Below are 20,930 nucleotides of genomic sequence, written 5' to 3' on the forward strand. Positions count from 1 at the left end.
GTCAACATTAGACAGATCAACGAGACAGAAAGTTAACAAGGATATCCAGGAATTGAACTCATCTCTGCAGCAAGCAGACCTAATAGACATCTATAGAACTCTCCACCCCAAATCAACAGAATATACATTCTTCTCAGCACCACATCGTACTTACTCCAAAACTGACCACGTAATTGGAAGTAAAGCACTCCTCAGCAAATGTACAAGAACAGAAATTATAACAAACTGTCTCTCAGACCACAGTGCAATCAAACTAGAACTCAGGACTAAGAAACTCAATCAAAACCGCTCAACTACATGGAAACTGAACAACCTGCTCCTGAATGACTACTGGGTACATAACGAAATGAAGGCAGAAATAAAGATGTTCTTTGAAACCAATGAGAACAAAGATACAACATACCAGAATCTCTGGAACACATTTAAAGCAGTGTGTAGAGGGAAATTTATAGCACTAAATGCCCACAAGAGAAAGCAGGAAAGATCTAAAATGGACACTCTAACATCGCAATTAAAAGAACTAGAGAAGCAAGAGCAAACACATTCGAAAGCTAGCAGAAGGCAAGAAATAACTAAGATCAGAGCAGAACTGAAGGAGATAGAGACACAAAAAACCCTCCAAAAAATCAATGAATCCAGGAGTTGGTTTTTTGAAAAGATCAACAAAATTGACAGACCACTAGCAAGACTAATAAAGAAGAAAAGAGAGAAGAATCAAATCGACGCAATTAAAAATGATAAAGGGGATATCACCACCGACCCCACAGAAATACAAACTACCATCAGAGAATACTATAAACACCTCTACGCAAATAAACTGGAAAATCTAGAAGAAATGGATAATTTCCTGGACACTTACACTCTTCCAAGACTAAACCAGGAAGAAGTTGAATCCCTGAATAGACCAATAGCAGGCTCTGAAATTGAGGCAATAATTAATAGCCTACCAACCAAAAAAAGTCCAGGACCAGATGGATTCACAGCCGAATTCTACCAGAGGTACAAGGAGGAGTTGGTACCATTCCTTCTGAAACTATTCCAATCAATAGAAAAAGAGGGAATCCTCCCTAACTCATTTTATGAGGCCAACATCATCCTGATACCAAAGCCTGGCAGAGACACAACAAAAAAAGAGAATTTTAGACCAATATCTCTGATGAACTTCGATGCAAAAATCCTCAATAAAATACTGGCAAACCGGATTCAGCAACACATCAAAAAGCTTATCCACCATGATCAAGTGGGCTTCATCCCTGGGATGCAAGGCTGGTTCAACATTCGCAAATCAATAAACATAATCCAGCATATAAACAGAACCAAAGACAAGAACCACATGATTATCTCAATAGATGCAGAAAAGGCTTTTGACAAAATTCAACAGCCCTTCATGCTAAAAACGCTCAATAAATTCGGTATTGATGGAACGTACCTCAAAATAATAAGAGCTATTTATGACAAACCCACAGCCAATATCATACTGAATGGGCAAAAACTGGAAAAATTCCCTTTGAAAACTGGCACAAGACAGGGATGCCCTCTCTCACCACTCCTATTCAACATAGTGGTGGAAGTTCTGGCTAGGGCAATCAGGCAAGAGAAAGAAATCAAGGGGATTCAGTTAGGAAAAGAAGAAGTCAAATTGTCCCTCTTTGCAGATGACATGATTGTATATTTAGAAAACCCCATTGTCTCAGCCCAAAATCTCCTTAAGCTGATAAGCAACTTCAGCAAAGTCTCAGGATACAAAATTAATGTGCAAAAATCACAAGCATTCTTATACACCAGTAACAGACAAACAGAGAGCCAAATCAGGAATGAACTTCCATTCACAATTGCTTCAAAGAGAATAAAATACCTAGGAATCCAACTTACAAGGGATGTAAAGGACCTCTTCAAGGAGAACTACAAACCACTGCTCAGTGAAATAAAAGAGGACACAAACAAATGGAAGAACATACCATGCTCATGGATAGGAAGAATCAATATCGTGAAAATGGCCATACTGCCCAAGGTAATTTATAGATTCAATGCCATCCCCACCAAGCTACCAATGAGCTTCTTCACAGAATTGGAAAAAACTGCTTTAAAGTTCATATGGAACCAAAAAAGAGCCCGCGTCTCCAAGACAATCCTAAGTCAAAAGAACAAAGCTGGAGGCATCACGCTACCTGACTTCAAACTATACTACAAGGCTACAGTAACCAAAACAGCATGGTACTGGTAGCAAAACAGAGATATAGACCAATGGAACAGAACAGAGTCCTCAGAAATAATACCACACATCTACAGCCATCTGATCTTTGACAAACCTGAGAAAAACAAGAAATGGGGAAAGGATTCCCTATTTAATAAATGGTGCTGGGAAAATTGGCTAGCCATAAGTAGAAAGCTGAAACTGGATCCTTTCCTTACTCCTTATACGAAAATTAATTCAAGATGGATTAGAGACGTAAATGTTAGACCTAATACCATAAAAATCCTAGAGGAAAACCTAGGTAGTACCATTGAGGACATAGGCATGGGCAAAGACTTCATGTCTAAAATACCAAAAGCAACGGCAGCAAAAGCCAAAATTGACAAATGGGATCTCATTAAACTAAAGAGCTTCTGCACAGCAAAAGAAACTACCATCAGAGTGAACAGGCAACCTATAGAATGGGAGAAAATTTTTGCAATCTACTCATCTGACAAAGGGCTAATATCCAGAACCTACAAAGAACTCCAACAAATTTACAAGAAAAAAACAAACAACCCCATCAAAAAGTGGGCAAAGGATATGAACAGACATTTCTCAAAAGAAGACATTCATACAGCCAACAGACACATGAAAAAATGCTCATCATCACTGGCCATCAGAGAAATGCAAATCAAAACCACAATGAGATACCATCTCACACCAGTTAGAATGGCGATCATTCAAAAGTCAGGAAACAACAGGTGCTGGAGAGGATGTGGAGAAATAGGAACACTTTTACACTGTTGGTGGGATTGTAAACTAGTTCAACCATTATGGAAAACAGTATGGCGATTCCTCAAGGATCTAGAACTAGATGTACCATATGACCCAGCCATCCCATTACTGGGTATATACCCAAAGGATTATAAATCATGCTGCTATAAAGACACATGCACACGTATGTTTATTGCAGCACTATTCACAATAGCAAAGACTTGGAATCAACCCAAATGTCCATCAGTGACAGATTGGATTAAGAAAATGTGGCACATATACACCATGGAATACTATGCAGCCATAAAAAAGGATGAGTTTGTGTCCTTTGTAGGGACATGGATGCAGCTGGAAACCATCATTCTTAGCAAACTATCAGAAGAACAGAAAACCAAACACCGCATGTTCTCACTCATAGGTGGGAACTGAACAATGAGATCACTTGGACTCGGGAAGGGGAACATCACACACCGGGGCCTATCATGTGGAGGCGGGAGGGGGGAGGGATTGCATTGGGAGTTATACCTGATGTAAATGACGAGTTGATGGGTGCAGCACACCAACATGGCACAAGTATACATATGTAGCAAACCTGCACGTTGTGCACATGTACCCTACAACTTAAAGTATAATAATAATAAATAAATTAAAAAAATAAAAATAAAAAAAAAATAAAAAAAATAAAATGACGGCAGATTCTAGTATTACTTTAGAAATTAAAATTAGGCTGGGCGCGGTGGCTCAAGCCTGTAATCCCAGCACTTTGGGAGGCCGAGACAGGCGGATCACGAGGTCAGAAGATCGAGACCATCCTGGCTAACACGGTGAAATCCCATCTCTACTAAAAAAAAAAAAAAATACAAAAAACTAGTCGGGCGAGGTGGCGGGCGCCTGTAGTCCCTGCTACTCGGAAAATTAAAATTAATATTTTAACACATCTTTCATTATTGTATTATCTGAACCAAACCTATTATTGCTGCTATTGCAGCAAATCCAGGAGGTTTTTCTTATAAAATATGGAGAATATAGCTTAGATTTCTAGTGAAGATGTTACTAGCAATAATTAGTAAAATCAGTAAGCACTAAAAGGAAAATACCAAAACCAAAACATTTTGAATTAGTCATTGAATCTAAAAGAAAGATAGATTTATGTTTTGAGATTCTGTTCTAGGTGTGGTATATGTGTATTTTTGCAAAAACCATAAACAATTGTGGCAAAATGAAGGAAACATTTAAAAATAAACCTCTTAAACAATTCTTCAATGGATTAAGCATGAATATGTTTTTATTTTCTTTGATGAATATGGAAAAATTCTTTTCCTTAGCAATTTGTATGAAGCCAAAAACTATTGTCCGACTCTGCTGTATCAAAATAAACAAAAAATTGACACTCACTTTACCCTGCCAAAAGCAAAATCTTAAACTTTTGCTTTAGTATATAAGCCAGCATTCACTGTATCCTATAAGTTCTGAGTGTAGGTGTGTTTGCTTTCTTCCATTTTTTTGTATGCATGTTTTCTTTTTATTTATTATTATAAGTTATGTGAAATTTTTATCCAAATTTTCATTTTTTTCTGATTAAAATCAGAATAATCAGATAATTACTGATAAATTTGATGTTCATCCTTCCAGCTTTTTCCCATGGAAATTTATACTTAATAAAGGGGAGAGATCATCATTACATAATGTCGTTTTAATCTGCTTCTTCCTTTAATGTGTTGTGAATGCCTTTCTGGGTCATTAGATGTTTTTCTACCTAATTACTTTCATGAATCATATGGCTGTACCACGATTTATTTAATCAATTCCTCATCATTGAATATTTAAATTGCCTCGATTTTTTACTACTATAAAAACATCCTTCAGTACACACCCCTTTAAAAGCTGACTCTTAGAAGGTGTTCTTGAGTCTCTACCTAAATGTACAAATACAAATAAATTGCTTTCCAGAAAAGGTGTACTACTAATTTACTTTCCTGATACTAAACTATGAAAATTCAGTCCTAACAATAGGTATTTTAAAAAATGTTTTTAAAATGCTAAGTGAAAAAGAACATATTGTTATTTTCATTTGCATTACTTTTGGTTCCTAGTGAGTTTAATATTTTTGTATATTAATTATGCATTTATATTTCTTCTTTTGTGTGTGAATTGCCTTTCATGTTCTTTGTGTTTGTATTTTGATGTATTTGTCTCTTTCTTGATACATGACTGAATATTTTCCCTAGCCTGTCAATTGCCTTGTAATTTTAAATTTTGTTTCTAGTGAGTTTTGTTTTGTTTTGTTTTTAACAATTAAAAGCTTTAATTTTTGAAAAATTTGCTGGCAAATCTAGATATCTTCTTTGTTTTCTGCTTTGACATTATTGTTTTATAAAGACCCATGCCACCCAAATGTTATGTAAGTATGCAGCTATGTTTTTATTATTTCATCTTTTATATTTAACTATCTGTTCTATTTGGAATTCATTTTGATGCATGTATGAGGTAGAAATCTAATTACAGAAAGATGAGTATCCAGTTCGTCCATCATTTATTGCATGATCTCTTTCTCCATTGAATTAAAATGCTGTATTTTATAATATATTAAAGTGTTACATGTGCTTGGACATGTTCCTGGACTTGCCAGATAAATGAGTCTCTTTCTTTGTCTTGTCACATATTATTATGGCTTTATGTTTTCATATCCAGTAATGTAAACTCTCTGATGCATTATTCTTATTCCTCAAATGTTTTTGATGAATTCTCTTCCAAATGAAATTTATAATCATTGTATTCATTGATTCAGCAAATATTTGTTGAATGGATATTCTGTGCTTGGTATTGTGCATGGTGTTAGGATTGCTGCCAAAATTGAGACTGACAGTCCCTACCCTTATGGTGCCAAAAATTCACTTCCAAAAAATCTTTAAATTTTGATGAAGATTCCACTAATCTTATAAAATAACTTGGAGGGGAATGTAATCTTTGCAATATTAAGTTCTTCATTTTAGAAAGTTTTAAGTCTCTCCATTTATTTGAGACTTTTAAAATGTGTCCCAATAGGCCAGGCGCGGTGGCTCAAGCCTGTAATCCCAGCACTTTGGGAGGCCGAGGCGGGTGGATCACGAGGTCAGGATATCGAGACCAACCTGGCTAACACGGTGAAACCCCGTCTCTACTAAAAAAAATACAAAAAACTAGCCAGGCGTGGTGGCGGGCGCCTGTAGTCCCAGCTACTCGGAGGCTGAGGCGGGAGAATGGCATGAACCCGGGAGGCAGAGCTTGCAGTGAGCCGAGATCGCGCCACTGCACTCCAGCCTGGGCGACACAGCGAGACTCTGTCTCAAAAAAAACAAAACAAAACAAAAACAAAAACAAAAGTCCCAATAATGTTTTGTGAGATGTATATTTTAAGATATATATCTTATTGCTATTACAATGTATCTTTTGTTATATTGTTAATATGAATGGGATGCTCATTTAATTAGTTGTCATGTTTGGTATATAGAAATTGATTTTCTTAACATAGTTCTTTTTTAAACCTCTATCTTTTAAACTCTTGATTCATTTACATTTGTTACAATCATATTCTATGCTGATGATACTTTTTCTTCTTCTTTCCAATATTCGTACCTCAATCATTTTTCTTGTTGAGTTGTATTAGCTAGGAATTCTAGAAAAATGTTAAATGGTAGTAATAGCTACTATTCCGTTTTTTCCTGATTCTAAATGTAATGCATCTAGACTTTTATTAATTATGGCATTGATTGTTATTTTGAGGAAGAAATCCTTTTTCAGGTTAATAATACATCTTTATATTCAAGTTTATTAAGAACATTTATCAGAAACAGATATTGACATTTTATCAGATTCCTTTTCATTTGTTATTGAGATAATCATTGGTTCTTCTGTATTCTGTTAATTAATTTCTCAAAATTAAACTGTCATAGTATTCTTAGGATAGAGACATATAAAGTACTGTATTTTTAAAACAAGTTAAAATGATAATGGTGGTTTTATTAAGTGACCTCACACAATAGAAAACACTGTAGCCTTATAATTTTTCCAACTGATCATTCTACTTAGAAACAACTCTGCTTTGGGATCAGAACTGTAATTTATAGTAAAGTAAACCGGGATTAATTCATCTGATGTAATTGCAAGCATGAGTTCAGGTTTCTATTTTTTCACCTGAACTTTCCTTCATGGTTTTAATATCTAGAAAAAATAGAGTTTCCTATCTCTAGACTAAACATTTGACCCTATCCTAGGTATGCTTTATAATTTTTTAACCAGAAATGGTTAAAGAATTTAAACTCATCTACAATAACTTTGAAGCTCTGAGCTTGAAGATCCTGTGAGAAATGAGATACAACTCCTAGAAGATATAGGAGATATTTTTAGGCTTCCAAAGTTTCCCTGGGAGGCTGATCTAAATTGAGTCACAAACTTATTCTCACCAGGAATGTAATCACTTGAGCTGTTTTCCAACCTGAGCCCCTCTACCCAGATGATCTTCTAAACTCATACTATTCAGACTTTCATCCTTTTTAGTAGAAAATAGCCATAGTCATGGCAGGATGAGGGCTAGGACAATTACGCAAGGAATTCTTGGCCTCTGCCATGGGACTCTGCGGACTCAGATCATATAATCAGAGATGTTAGCACTGGAGGGGACATCACAATTAGCTTTCTCCACCTCTTAGTTTATCAGTGAGGAAAACTGTCCAGAGCAGGGAAGTGACTAAAGTAACACAGCCAATGTAGGTAATGTGCTGGATAAGAATTTGGAATTCATGATTTTGAATTCAGTGTTTATTTCACCATCACACTGGCTTACACATTGGTATCAGGCTTCTTCTATTATTGAAGTGACCCATTAAGTGAATTCCATCTTGATTCATGTCTGATACAGAGTAATAAACTATTTTATTAAATATCCAAATAATTATACATTCCTTCTTCTTACATGCAAGCCTAAGTTTGCTTGTACTATTTCATGTGGTAACAAATCAGGACATTTCTTGTGTCTGTGAAAATACTCTGAACAACGGAGTACAGTCAGCTTTCTTGTACCAAGAATAGAGGAACTACGTTTCTCCCAGTCATTCTGGGGATAATTTTTGTAAAGGATTGCACGTCATAGATTAAGCTAGGTATCACTTACCAGTGTTTTTTTCCAAATAAAAAACAATCAGGTGATATCTATAAATGGTTCCATTGTAAATATTAAAGAACATGATGCTTAAAACAGATTAGAGAAAACTATAGAAGGTGTGGAGTTTTGGAGTGCTGATTTTGTCTTTGAATGGTGACAGCTCCATATGGTGGTGAGGTTTATGTTGGTTTGCTGTTTGCAGGTGGTCTTATTATTAGAATTTTTCATACTGAAAATGAACTGCATTTTAGTTTGTAAACATATGCCCTTCCAGAGTCATGCTACCAGTTCTTTGTGAAATAGGTACTGTTGTTCAAAGGATGACTATGCCCTCTTTGGTTGAGGAAAGATGACAACTAACTCAGTAATGACAATACGTAAAATAGGTATTACAAACCAGAGATGGTGGCATGAGCCTGTAGTCCCAGATACTTGAGAGGCTAAAGCAGGAGAATCTGTTGATCTATGGATTTGAGGCTGTAGTGTGTTGTGATTACACCTGTGAATAGCCCTTGCACTCCAGCCTGAGCAACAAAGCAAGACCCTGTCTCTGAATTTTTTAAAAAGGCATTCCATTCAGATTAATACGCATTTTAATTGTGTTTTGTTATAAATTACAACTAAATAAAAATTCAACAAATAAGCCTATTGTGATAGGGAAAAGTCTCTTGTGATCTGGAAAATATAATGGAGAGATCCAGTGGAAGAGATTTTGGTTCACATTACTCAAAAGAAAATAAACCTTATACAAGTTTTTACACTTCTAACTTGAAAAATTCTGTGCTAAAATTTAGCTTGATTGCTAAAATATTTCTTTTTTCTCAGAAGATTCTTTTTAGCATCCTACAGACACAAGTTACTTTTTAAAATATTTACATACTTGCTTTGCAATGTATGGTTTATCAGTAGTTCTGTATTCTTTGAGATAGTCTGTCCAGTCTCTCTGTATTGATTATATGTCTGTATAGATATATGTTAGGAGATAAATGAGTTCTGAAAGGGGAGAAATGTGTTTATGCTAATCATGATATAAGCAATTGACCTTATAAGCAGTGTTCACGGGTCATACCTTTCCTGTTACTGTCTTACAATGAACAAGAAACGATGCTTTATCTGGTATGCATCGTAAATAATGCCCCTTGCTCTCTGCTTCATGACCACATGTGATACTTCTAACATAGATAGCACATGTAAATCCAGTGGCCTTGACTGCAACTCAGGAGAGCATTTTGGCCAACTACAAACCCACTAGTCAAGAAAAAAAAAAAATCAAAGTAAATTGATGGTATTGATATCTGTCTATGAAAAACAGCATAATATAGAACAATTCTGGGATAAAATATTGATCTCAAATAATTTTAAGGATTAAATATTGCCACTGTAAGCATACTATGAACAATTATGTTTGTAGTGCAGATATATTTATAATTTTAAATCTAAGATTTACCTTAATTGTACATTTTCCTAATTAAAAAAATTACTTTGGAAAAAAACATACTCGAATCTAGAGAAAGGTTGGCAAATACATATGGAAGTTTGTAAAAACATCCAGGGCAGCTCTTTCACTGACTGCAGTAACTTAGGAGTGAAAACAACACAACTGCTTCAAGGTACAGCAATGGGCAAATAACCCAATGTATTCACAGGGTGGCATGTTAGGCAGCACTTAGAATAAATGAGTTGGTTATACAAGTATTGATAGAGATAAATGTGAAAAACGCAGTGTTAAGTTTTTAAAAAGTTGTAAAAAGCACAGTAGGATGTCATTTATATAAAATTTAAAAACCTCAAAAACCATTATCCTTTGATATATATTCTAAAGATGAACATATGTAATAATAGAAGTACAAAACGAACATAGTATACACTGTGCAGTCATTTGTGTACTTACTTTTCAAAAATATTTCAGTAGATTTAGCAAACTATTCACATGTAATTTGTGGGTAGGAGGTTGGCAATTTTCTTTTTAACACCAGCCTGTCTGCTGTCATTTAAACTCACATTTAACATGTGGCTATGTGAGGTGAGAGAACTATAATATTTCAGGTTTGTGATTAGTTTGGAGGCTTTTTAAAAGTTTGAATGTTTTCTTGCATTCAGAGCCTTACTTGACTTAGTTAATTCAAAATAAAACGTTGTATATAAAGCATAGAATGAGCAGCTATACAAAGCTACTCAATCAATGGCAGCTCTATAGGGGTTAGGATTTCTTGTGGGGATGACATTGACGTAGAAAGCATTGTCATCTATTGAGAATGAGGGGGCTGGAGGTATTGGATACTTGAGGTTTAGAAAATACATTGTAGAAAATGGACAAAAAAAAAAAAATTAAGGGATGAGGCAGAATAATGCTTGGCAATACCAGGGGTGGGGGGCAGTCTTGCTTGGAAATATATATTTTAAATGGAACCAATTATCATAACATCATTTCCTTTCAGGGATACTGTCTGGTCCCTATTTACTGGGTCATTATAAAACAAAAAGGGGGTTATGCATCCTTCTCTTTTGAGGTCAATTTAACAAGATGGGTAAGAATTAGACCTCCTGGGTTCAAAATCCCTGGATTCAGATCTATTCTTGTATATTTAGGGGAAGTGGTAATAAATTCGATGGACAATTTGGTTTAGTAGTAGATTGAGGACCCTGATGAGGTATATTTGGGAAAACATAACTTCTGCTCTCCCTCACTGACTCACGGGCCTTTGAGGAGTCCAGCAGTCATTGGAATCTGGCCTGAGGTTGAGGCTGCTGGCAAACTCCTTCACCAAAGTCCATTCCTATTGCTGACTGAGGAGGGACTAGCATTGGAAATGGCCAATTTTAAATACCACTAGTGCTGGTGTGCTCCTCTCTCCCGTTGCCAGTTCTGCCTTATGTGGTTGCCTTGAGAAGCTAAGTTCATTCTGAAAATAATGCCATTGCCCAAAATTCTAGTTTGAGATTACATCAAGCCACTTGGTCTCTTTGGCCTCAGTTTCTTCATCTGCCATTAGAAATTAATAATGCCTACTCTGTATCTAAGAAAGTCTCTATAGTAAACAAAAAAAATGACTACTCTGATACTGAAAGTTGTTATGAAAAATAAAAAAGGGAAATGCTTTAGAAACTGTTAAGTGCTATGTAGATGTTACTAATTAACAAACCATTTCAGAAACTATACTTTTTATTTTATGGCCACTATTCACTGTTTAATTTAAAATACCTCATATGTAAACCTGTCTCCCAGTGACTTTTGCTATAACAAATCCCAAATCTTATTTCGAAGTACCAAGATATTGAAAATAGTGCTAAGAGTTTCACATGTGGTATGACCCTCTATATAAACTCGTTTTAAGTCTCCTCTAAAGCTGAAAAGTCCTGTGTTGGAATTATCCGGGTATTTTATGAGAAAGAAATGAAATTTAATTTTCTCTGTTTTTCCACTTCTGCAGGAAGTCACCAAAGCAGTACAGCCTCTCTTACTGGGAAGAATCATAGCTTCCTATGACCCGGATAACAAGGAGGAACGCTCTATTGCGATTTATCTAGGCATAGGCTTATGCCTTCTCTTTATCGTGAGGACACTGCTCTTACACCCAGCCATTTTTGGCCTTCATCACATTGGAATGCAGATGAGAATAGCTATGTTTAGTTTGATTTATAAGAAGGTAATACTTCCTTGCACAGGCCCTGTGGTACATATGTTCTGTATGGTACATGTTTTAATGCCATAAATTAGGTAGTGAGCTGGTACAAGTAAGGGATAAATGCTGAAATTAATTTCATATGCCTATGAAATAAATGGCAGGAATAATTAATGCTCTTAATTATCCTTGATAATTTAATTGACTTCAACTCATAATTATTAAATATCTTCCGTCAACTGCCTCTGTTGTAGTTTGTTTTTTTTTCTCTCCTAATCATGTTATCTTTTTTTTGGAATCCATGGTTTCCTGTTAAGGTGACACACAGCCTACATAAAAGTAATTGACAAAATACCATCTTATAGTAAAATGCCACATATCTTTATGCTCAGTAAGAAGAGTGTAATATATGATTGTTAATGATAACCCAAACAACAAAAGTTTTCACCTTAACTGGTTGTCATAAGTAGTAGTATTCACTGCCTTATTTTGAGTTGGATTTTTATCATCCTATGAGCCCTACAAATTTAAAGGTTTTGGAACAGCACGTGTATTGAAACCATAAGAACCTACTCTGCTTTTCTGCATGTATTATCCAGACAAGGGCCCAAGTTGCTGAGGCATCATTTAGGTGTATTCAAATTAACATTTAACTACCTTACAAACACAATTTAAGGTTGTTTTGAAGGCATGCACTTGCATCATCCTGATTCACTACCATGTGTGACTAACTTGGATCTGCAAAGTCATTGTAGAAAGTTGTTTTGATGGACTCATTTGGATATTGCTTTACCCTTCTTCTCTTTTTTCTTTTACCAATGTAAATATTAAATACTTGGCTTTTAAGGGCATAGATCTGAAATCCACCTCTAGCAAATAACCCATAACACTTCTAAGACACACCTGCAAGGTCAACTGTGTTGTAAAACCTTGATAACCATACTTTATTGTTCAAAAAAGCCTTTTATGAAGGCAGAAGTAAATAAAAACGGAGTCCACAGTTATCACCTCAGCTGCAATCTCTTCAGTTCACAAGTACCAGGAAAATGTGATAAATCAACAAAAGTTTTATTTTGATCTGAACATTTTACACAAGTGAAGACATTGTTAGATATCATTTGGAATGTAGAATCTACATAGCGGCATATCAGAGAAAGTTGAATTCAGTTTAATAAATGTTTATAGAAAGTGCTTGTTATCGTAATGACAGTAGCTCAGGATGTGCATGACAAGCTTTTAAGTGATTGGGTACACTCTCATTTGATCTTCTTCATAACTCTTAATGGTAGGTACTATTATCCCTGTCTTATGGATAAGGAAACTAAGATTTAAAAAGTACAGAACGTGGTGCGAACACTGCTTCAAAATTTCTAAAATAGGTAAATCACAATCTCTGAACTGGAGGATTTTCTAACCACTAGGGACAATAGAGTACTGATATTTAGTGGGCAGACTGTAATGCAGGAAGAGACAGGCATGGGCTAAACGGGTGTAGAGATCAAATAAAGAGCAGGTTAGTTTGTAAACAAGTCCATATGTAACATTTAGCAGAAATACAGGATATAGGTGCTTTCAGACCCAGATGCATTGATAAAAAGTTAGGTGGTATTGTATTTGTCTTCCTTTCTCAATGTTGCATATGTATGTTCTTGCCCAGTTTCCTTCATCTCTCTGGCCACACTTATTGGCCTACATTGGCATCATCACCAAAGAAGGCAATCCCATCTCCGTGTGGCTTTGGTTTGGTCCCTAAAGTGAACCTTGTGTTTACTCTTCCCAGGTCTCATGCCTTCCCATATCTGACCTGTTTCGTCCTCATGGTCAGGATATGTGGACCTTTCCTACAATGTTCCAAAGTTTGTAATAGAGCTCTCCTCTGCTTTGTTCCAAATTCTGCAACATTTTACTTTAAATAATGAATTTAAATACAAACTTGAGCTTTGCCTATACTTTTCAAGAATGCAGAGATAACTAAATTAACAAAAATATTCATTGAGTCCTTACTGTGCACACAGCTCCATGTTAAGCCTTGTGCAGAACTCAAAGTCACTCGCGACTAAGCCTGTTACTAAGTCATGTGCAATTTAGCTCAATGGATTTCCCCCATTTCATATTGCTCTGATAATGTTTTGGAATTAACTGCCTGGATTCCTTCCTTTCTTTGCTTATCTATACACTATTTATTATTCTACACCATCTCAAATTCTAACTCCTCAAGAAAATCCTTCCAGATTTTTCTAACCAGGAATTTTAACTTTCTCTTAACTACCCTATTACTTTCTACTTCCCTTAACTCGTCTATCGTATTGTATTTAGTTATTTATATACTAGGTCACCTTGACGATGGGATTATGTTTTAATAAATCTTAATAATCCCTGAGGCATCAAGTGGAGTGATTTGCATTTACTAAATGCTCAACAAATATGTGAGGTATTCACTTGAAACTAATATTAGATAATTACCAGTCAAAGTGATGTAATAGCAAATCGATTCTTCAGTTTTATAGGCAAAATATGACTCTGATCTTCCATAATCATAGTTAAGTTGTCAACTTTATAGTTTTAATTAAGTAAATTTAATTGATAGATAAATAAGTAGATAAAAAATAATTTACCTGCTTAACTAGTTTTCACATAGCATTGCATTTTTCCTTGTAAAATGTATGGATTTTGTATTGACAAACTTTTTCACAAAAGTATTAATTTTTCAATTATTCATCATATACTTTTATTGACTTTAAAAGTAATTTTATCCAAATGAGTTAGTATAGAACTACATGAAAAATTCAAGGCCAAGGCTTAATTTCAAATTTCAGTACCTTTGGCTCTATCTTTTAAAACGAAACCAAAAACTCCCACATGGTATAAATGGTATTTAAGTATAATACCATTCTCATTGTGAGGAGAAAAAAATAATTGTTTCTCTCTAGATGCTGGAAAATAAAACAACTAGAAGCATTCCAGTATAGTATTGACTGTTAAAAGAAATATTTATGAATCTAAGATGATAGTAAGCTAGATGAATAGAACATAATTTTCATCACCTTTACTTAATAATGAATGCATAATAACTGAATTAGTCATATTATAATGTTACTTATAATATATATGTATTTTGTTTGTTGAAATTATCTAACTTCCCATTTTTCTTTTAGACTTTAAAGCTATCAAGCCGTGTTCTAGATAAAATAAGTATTGGACAACTTGTTAGTCTCCTTTCCAACAACCTGAACAAATTTGATGAAGTATGTACCTATTGATTTAATCTTTTAGGCACTATTGTTATAAATTATACAACTGGAAAGGTAGAGTTTTCCTGTATCAGATAAGTGGTTAAGTCTTGCTCAGCTCTAGCTTCCCTATTCTGAAAACTGAGAAAGGTCAGTTGTATAGCAGAGCACCATCCTGGGGTCTGGTAGAACCACCCAACTCAAAGGCACCTCAGCCTGTTGTTAATAAGATTTTTCAAAACTTAATTCTTATCAGACCATGCTTTTTTTTTAAACTTTAAATCTGTTATATACTTTGGCCGAATATGATACTCTGAGCAATTCTTGTTCTGTGTTGTCTTATGTGATAAATAAATTCAAGGTCCTTGGGACATATGATGTGTTTTATTTATCTTTGCACATCCAGTACTTAAAATAGCATGAAACCCACAGCTGGTACAAAATTAATTACTGTTGAATTGAGCAAATATTTGTTCTAAATGTCTCTATGAAATGACAGAGTTGTGCAGTTGTGTAGATTGAGTCTCTGGAGAGAGTTCTTTGTTCTCTCATGTTCTATGCTGTGGTTCTTGCTTTATGCAAAAAAAGTAAGTTACTTAAAACCTGGACATGATAACTTAAGATGTCCAATCTCAATTCCACTGAATAAAAATATGCTTAAAACTGCACTGGCTTGAAATTTGTTCTTTGGGGAAACCTATTCTATGTGTAGAATGTTTAAGCACATTGTTATGTGCTCCATGTAATGATTACCTAGATTTTACTGTGCTCAGAACCACAAAGTGTTTGACCATATAAGCTCCTTTTACTTGCTTTTTTTCATATATGATTGTTTGTTTCTCGGGGTGGAAGATAAAAATGACACCTGTTTTTGCTGTGCTTTTATTTTCCAGGGACTTGCATTGGCACATTTCGTGTGGATCGTTCCTCTGCAAGTGGCACTCCTCATGGGGCTAATCTGGGAGTTGTTACAGGCCTCTGCCTTCTGTGGACTTGGTTTCCTGATAGTCCTTGCCCTTTTTCAGGCTGGGCTAGGGAGAATGATGATGAAGTACAGGTAGCAACCTATTTTCATAGCTTGAAGGTTTTTATAATTATGTTTTCAAAAAGTCCACTTTAGTAAAACCAGGACTGCTCTATGCATAGAACTGTGATCTTCAGTGTCATTAAAAAAGACTTTTTTTTTTGGAGATGGAGTCTAGATCTGTCACCCAGGCTGCAGTGCAGTGGCACGATCTTGGCTCACTGCAACTTCTGCCTCCCAGGCTCAAGCAATTCTCCTGCCTTAGCCTCCAGAGTAGCTGGGATTAGAGGCGCACGCCACCACGCCCGGCTAATTTTTGTATTTTAGTAGAGACAGGGTTTCACCAGGTTGCCCAGGATGGTCTCGAATGCCCGACTTCAGGTGATCTGCCCACCTCAGAGCCTCCCAAAGTACTGGGATTACAGGCATGAGCTACCGCGCCTGGCCTAAAAAAGACTTTTTAAGATAGTATAAATATTACTTCCTGTATCAATGGGACATTTTTTTGCTTCTCAGTCTCCTGAATTTGTTTATAAATATGTTGATTCAGTTCATTTTTTAGATTATAAAACAGTTAAAAAATAGATAAAACATTTATGTGAATTAAAGGGAATACCTAATTTTCATGTAGAGTTTATTAGCTTTTACTACTCTGGTTTATGGATCATCACACCAGAGCCTTAGTTACTTGGTGTTACAGAATAACTAATACTAGTGAATGAATGACTTACACAAGTCACTGCTTATGATAAAGGGCTTGAATTTGTCAGCTAGAGTATGATAGAAAGTAGATAAATTTTGGAGTCAAATAGCACTTTGTTTGAATCTCAGATTGCATACTTACTAGTTATGTGACCTTAGTCAAGCCACTTCATCTCACTGAGTCTTTGCTTTTTTCATCTCTGAAATAGAGATACCCACTGCTTATAGACTGTCGTAATGGATAGAGATGGCAGATGGAATGAGTCTGTACAATATCTGACACATAGGAGGCATTTACTAAACAGTAGTTATTATTTTTGTTACCATCTATTTGATAATAAAATAAATGCCCATCTGTCGAATAAAAAAATATGACTTAAAACCTTGAGCAGTTCTTAGTAGATAATTTGACTTGTTTTTACTATTAGATTGATTGATTGATTGATTTATAGAGATCAGAGAGCTGGGAAGATCAATGAAAGACTTGTGATTACCTCAGAAATGATTGAAAATATTCAATCTGTGAAGGCATACTGCTGGGAAGAAGCAATGGAAAAAATGATTGAAAACCTAAGACAGTAAGTTGTTCCAGTAATTTCAATATTGTTAGTAATTCTGTCCTTAATTTTTTAAAAATATGTTTATCACAGTAGACTTCCACCTCATATTTGATGTTTCTGACAATCAAATGATTGCATTTAAGTTCTCTCAATATTCATACATTAGTTGCTTAAATTCACTTTCATGGGCTGTAGTTTTATGTAGTTAGTCCAGGGTGTTATTTTGCGCTGCAAGTATATTATATTGATACCTTATTAAAGAATTTCCTACATGTGTTCACTACTGCTCAATACATTTATTTCATTAAAATAATGATCAAGATATTGAAGGCTGATTGGTAACTCAGATGGAACTGGTAGAGTATACAATTCTGAACCAAATAAATGATTCTCTATTATTATATCTTAATTTATGTGTTACGGTACATTAACCATGAAAAAACTTGTGTCTGGTTAGAATATGTTTGCTCTTCCTTAACTTGGGAATGACATAGGGTAGTATTCACAAATTGGGTTCCTGTAAATCCTCCACTTGAAGTGAAGTCAGTTCAAGTAATGAAAGCTACCTCCTGAGATAGAATCAGTACTTGGCACCTATCTCTAGTGTTCTTTCACCTCATATAACCTTTCACTGATTAGTAAGGATTATAGCCAACAAAGAGTGTAGCGCAGACTGAGTTGTGATTACTGAGATAAATCTGGGCAAGATGTAAACTACAGCATTTCTGTAGCAATGAGACCATTTTTCTTCAGTTGAGCTCCATGTTCTACAAACTCCAATCTAAAAAGGTTCTAAGAGACTCAGTGAAAGTTGATACACTGTTCAAGGAACAAATAATTTCAGCACATGAGAATTTCACAGGGAAAAATATACTAAAAAGAGAAGTACCCTTATGGATGGTGTCAGTATGGGTTATGAGGAATTCAGGCTGCTGAGTCCAGTACACAATGGTAACTGAGCTGCAGGTGTGTGATTGGAATAACAAAAGAAATGCTGAAATATTAAGTCCTTTGCCATGTAAATAGAAAGAGTAAAAGAGTATTTATTTCCCAAACATTATTGGTCACCTGTTTTTGTTATGCATTTCAAGATAAATCCAGGAAAGGAATTGCATTTTCTTTCCAGAAAACAAGTTCTTGGGGGAATTGTTCAATTGGTAGATCTTCTTTATCTCATTAACAAGTCAGTGTTCCATCACACTTGCTCTCTGCATCACTCTTCTGCAAACACATGTATAGCAAGAGTGATGACAAGGATATCAGAAGGTCTGGTTTTCTCGAACTCATGATAAACTCATAACTGGGTCATTCTTGGTGCTGATTTTACTTTGTTTTTTGTTGTTTTTTGGTTCCCTCTTCCTCAAAAGATGAAATCTATTCCCTTTACTTGGTATTTCTGTTTGATATATAGTGAATGTTTAGTTGTAACCTGTATAATCTGGCATGAAATTGTCACTCGAAAAGGCTAGAAAGTGTTGACATAAATATGGGAAAGCAAGAATTGCCCCTACTCAAGAGAGCAAATATAATGTTCTGGAAGAGATTGGCAGAATTTACATCAAAGGAGTGATTACCTCAGCCTGGGACACTGTTGTGCTGGTCAAAAGGCTGTGCAAAGCTCCCTGAAAATCCACTTTTTTATTGCTCTTTAGTAATAAAGTCACTTTCAATTTTAAAAATAAGAAACTGATATAATAGTTTTATGAGTCATAAAATGTTGGCGATTATATTATGGAGAATCTACTTTCTGAGTGATTCTTACAAATGTTCTTGGATCCATTTTTTTTTTCTTATAGTACTTCTTCCTATTTTTCTCAACTCTAATATATTTCAACAACAGTTCAACAAATTTAACATTTTTATAAAAAGTGTTTTCTATCATTTTATAAATACCAGCCTAGTCCATGTTTTTCCTTTTCTTGTTGAGGAGAAAGGACACACATTGTAAATTTAAATATAGACCTCTACTGTGCTATTTAATCTTGGCAACAACTCCACAAAGGAGATGACATGTTTTCCTTCTATAGAGGTGGATTCTGTAAAGTTAGAGGGCAGAGTGACTTGCTTAATATGTCATAGCTGTAACTGGCAGAACCAGGATTCAAAACCAGGTGAGATGCCAAAATCATAATCTGTCTTCAGTGTCAAGTTACTGAAATTGGTAGACCTAAATAGACTGAATTGCAATCTGGGTTGGGCACATTGAACTCAATTTTCTTCATCAATGTGCTCAGATTACATTTTATTTTTCAGATTAAAAATGGAAAAAAGATTCCCTCTTAGTTCTGCACTTGAGAATGAGAATAGCTTTTCTGAATTAAGGAAGAACTAATGCCCAAATGCCAGGTACCCACATGCACTATGCCATGGCACAGCTGTTGCCCCCTTTCACCAGAGCCCTCTGCCTCTATCCTGGTTGACCTTTCCTTGGGCAAGAGCTGGATGGGGAGGATCACAAGTGACTCCAATTTGTATGGCTTCTGGAAGACTGGGACCGAGTCGAAGGCAGTGTTGTCTCCTGCACTCCCTGTTTTCTGCCTGCTAGAGCACTGAAGCCTCACATATATATTAAAAAAACTAATTTCCATTTGCATTTCAGACTAGAAGATTGAATGTATAGTGTAATGTGATTGCAAATAATTATGTTGAAATGAGACAGAGAGGATGTAGTATCTACTTTCATAATTTTTCAAAACCCACCTGCAACTTGAATCAAAAGAACTACTTGTGTGTTTTGGGATTTTTTTTGTTTTTTCCAAACGCAAATCCTGGAAACCTACTGAGACTCATTCAATCAGTATCTCTAAGAGGCAGGCCTGAGACTGTATTTTTAATAAGCATCTCAAGTGATTTTTACACATGCTAAGGTTTGAGAACCACTTCTCTGTAGCTTATATGTTATTTTCAGTGTTCCTCAAAGCCAAGTTAGAATTTCCGAAGTGCTAAGAATCCATTAGATAATCACAGAATTGTCTTTTTCCTTCATAAATCTTGCAACATTGTTCTCATTTCCACAATTAATTACTTAAAACACCAACCAACAAGCAAAAAATGATTAGTCTAACTAATCTTACAAGTTAGTAATGAAGTAAAGGTTTAAAAATAATGTCATAATAATGTTAGTAACAAATTATTAATTATAATTTAAATATAATATTTACAAGTATGTACAAAACACTGGTACTTTCATTGTTATCCTTTCGTATAAGGTAACTGAGGCCCAGAGAGATTAAATAATATACCCAAGGTCACACAGGTCATATGATGTGGAGCCAGGTTAAAAATATAGGCAGAAAGACTCTAAGAGACCATGCTTAGATCTTACATTCCAAGATCCCTGATATTTGAAAAATAAAATAACATCCTGAATTTTATTATTATTATTTTTTATAGAACAGAACTGAAACTAACTCGGAAGGCAGCCTATGTGAGATACTTCAATAGCTCAGCCTTCTTCTTCTCAGGATTCTTTGTGGTGTTTTTATCTGTGCTTCCCTATGCACTAATCAAAGGAATCGTCCTCCGAAAAATATTCACAACCATATCATTCTGCATTGTTCTGCGCATGGCGGTCACTCGGCAATTTCCCTGGGCTGTACAAACATGGTATGATTCTCTTGGAGCAATAAACAAAATACAGGTAATGTACCATAATGCTGCATTATATACTATGATTTAAATAATCAGTCAATAGATCAGTT

At 35.2% G+C, this 20,930-nt stretch overlaps 1 protein-coding gene across 1 annotated transcript in view; it reads left to right on the forward strand.

The window, feature by feature from the left end:
* Positions 1-20,930, forward strand: part of CFTR (CF transmembrane conductance regulator) — a 188,297-nt gene that overhangs the window by 43,312 nt on the left and 124,055 nt on the right. The window contains exons 4-8 of the mRNA XM_073009299.1: positions 11,522-11,737; positions 14,869-14,958; positions 15,837-16,000; positions 17,122-17,247; positions 20,623-20,869. Of these exons, the coding sequence (XP_072865400.1) occupies positions 11,522-11,737; positions 14,869-14,958; positions 15,837-16,000; positions 17,122-17,247; positions 20,623-20,869 (843 nt within the window). The remainder of the gene's footprint in view (positions 1-11,521; positions 11,738-14,868; positions 14,959-15,836; positions 16,001-17,121; positions 17,248-20,622; positions 20,870-20,930) is intronic.

Source organism: Chlorocebus sabaeus, chromosome 21 (genome assembly GCF_047675955.1).
Source record: "Chlorocebus sabaeus isolate Y175 chromosome 21, mChlSab1.0.hap1, whole genome shotgun sequence".
NCBI classification, from domain to species: domain Eukaryota; kingdom Metazoa; phylum Chordata; class Mammalia; order Primates; family Cercopithecidae; genus Chlorocebus; species Chlorocebus sabaeus.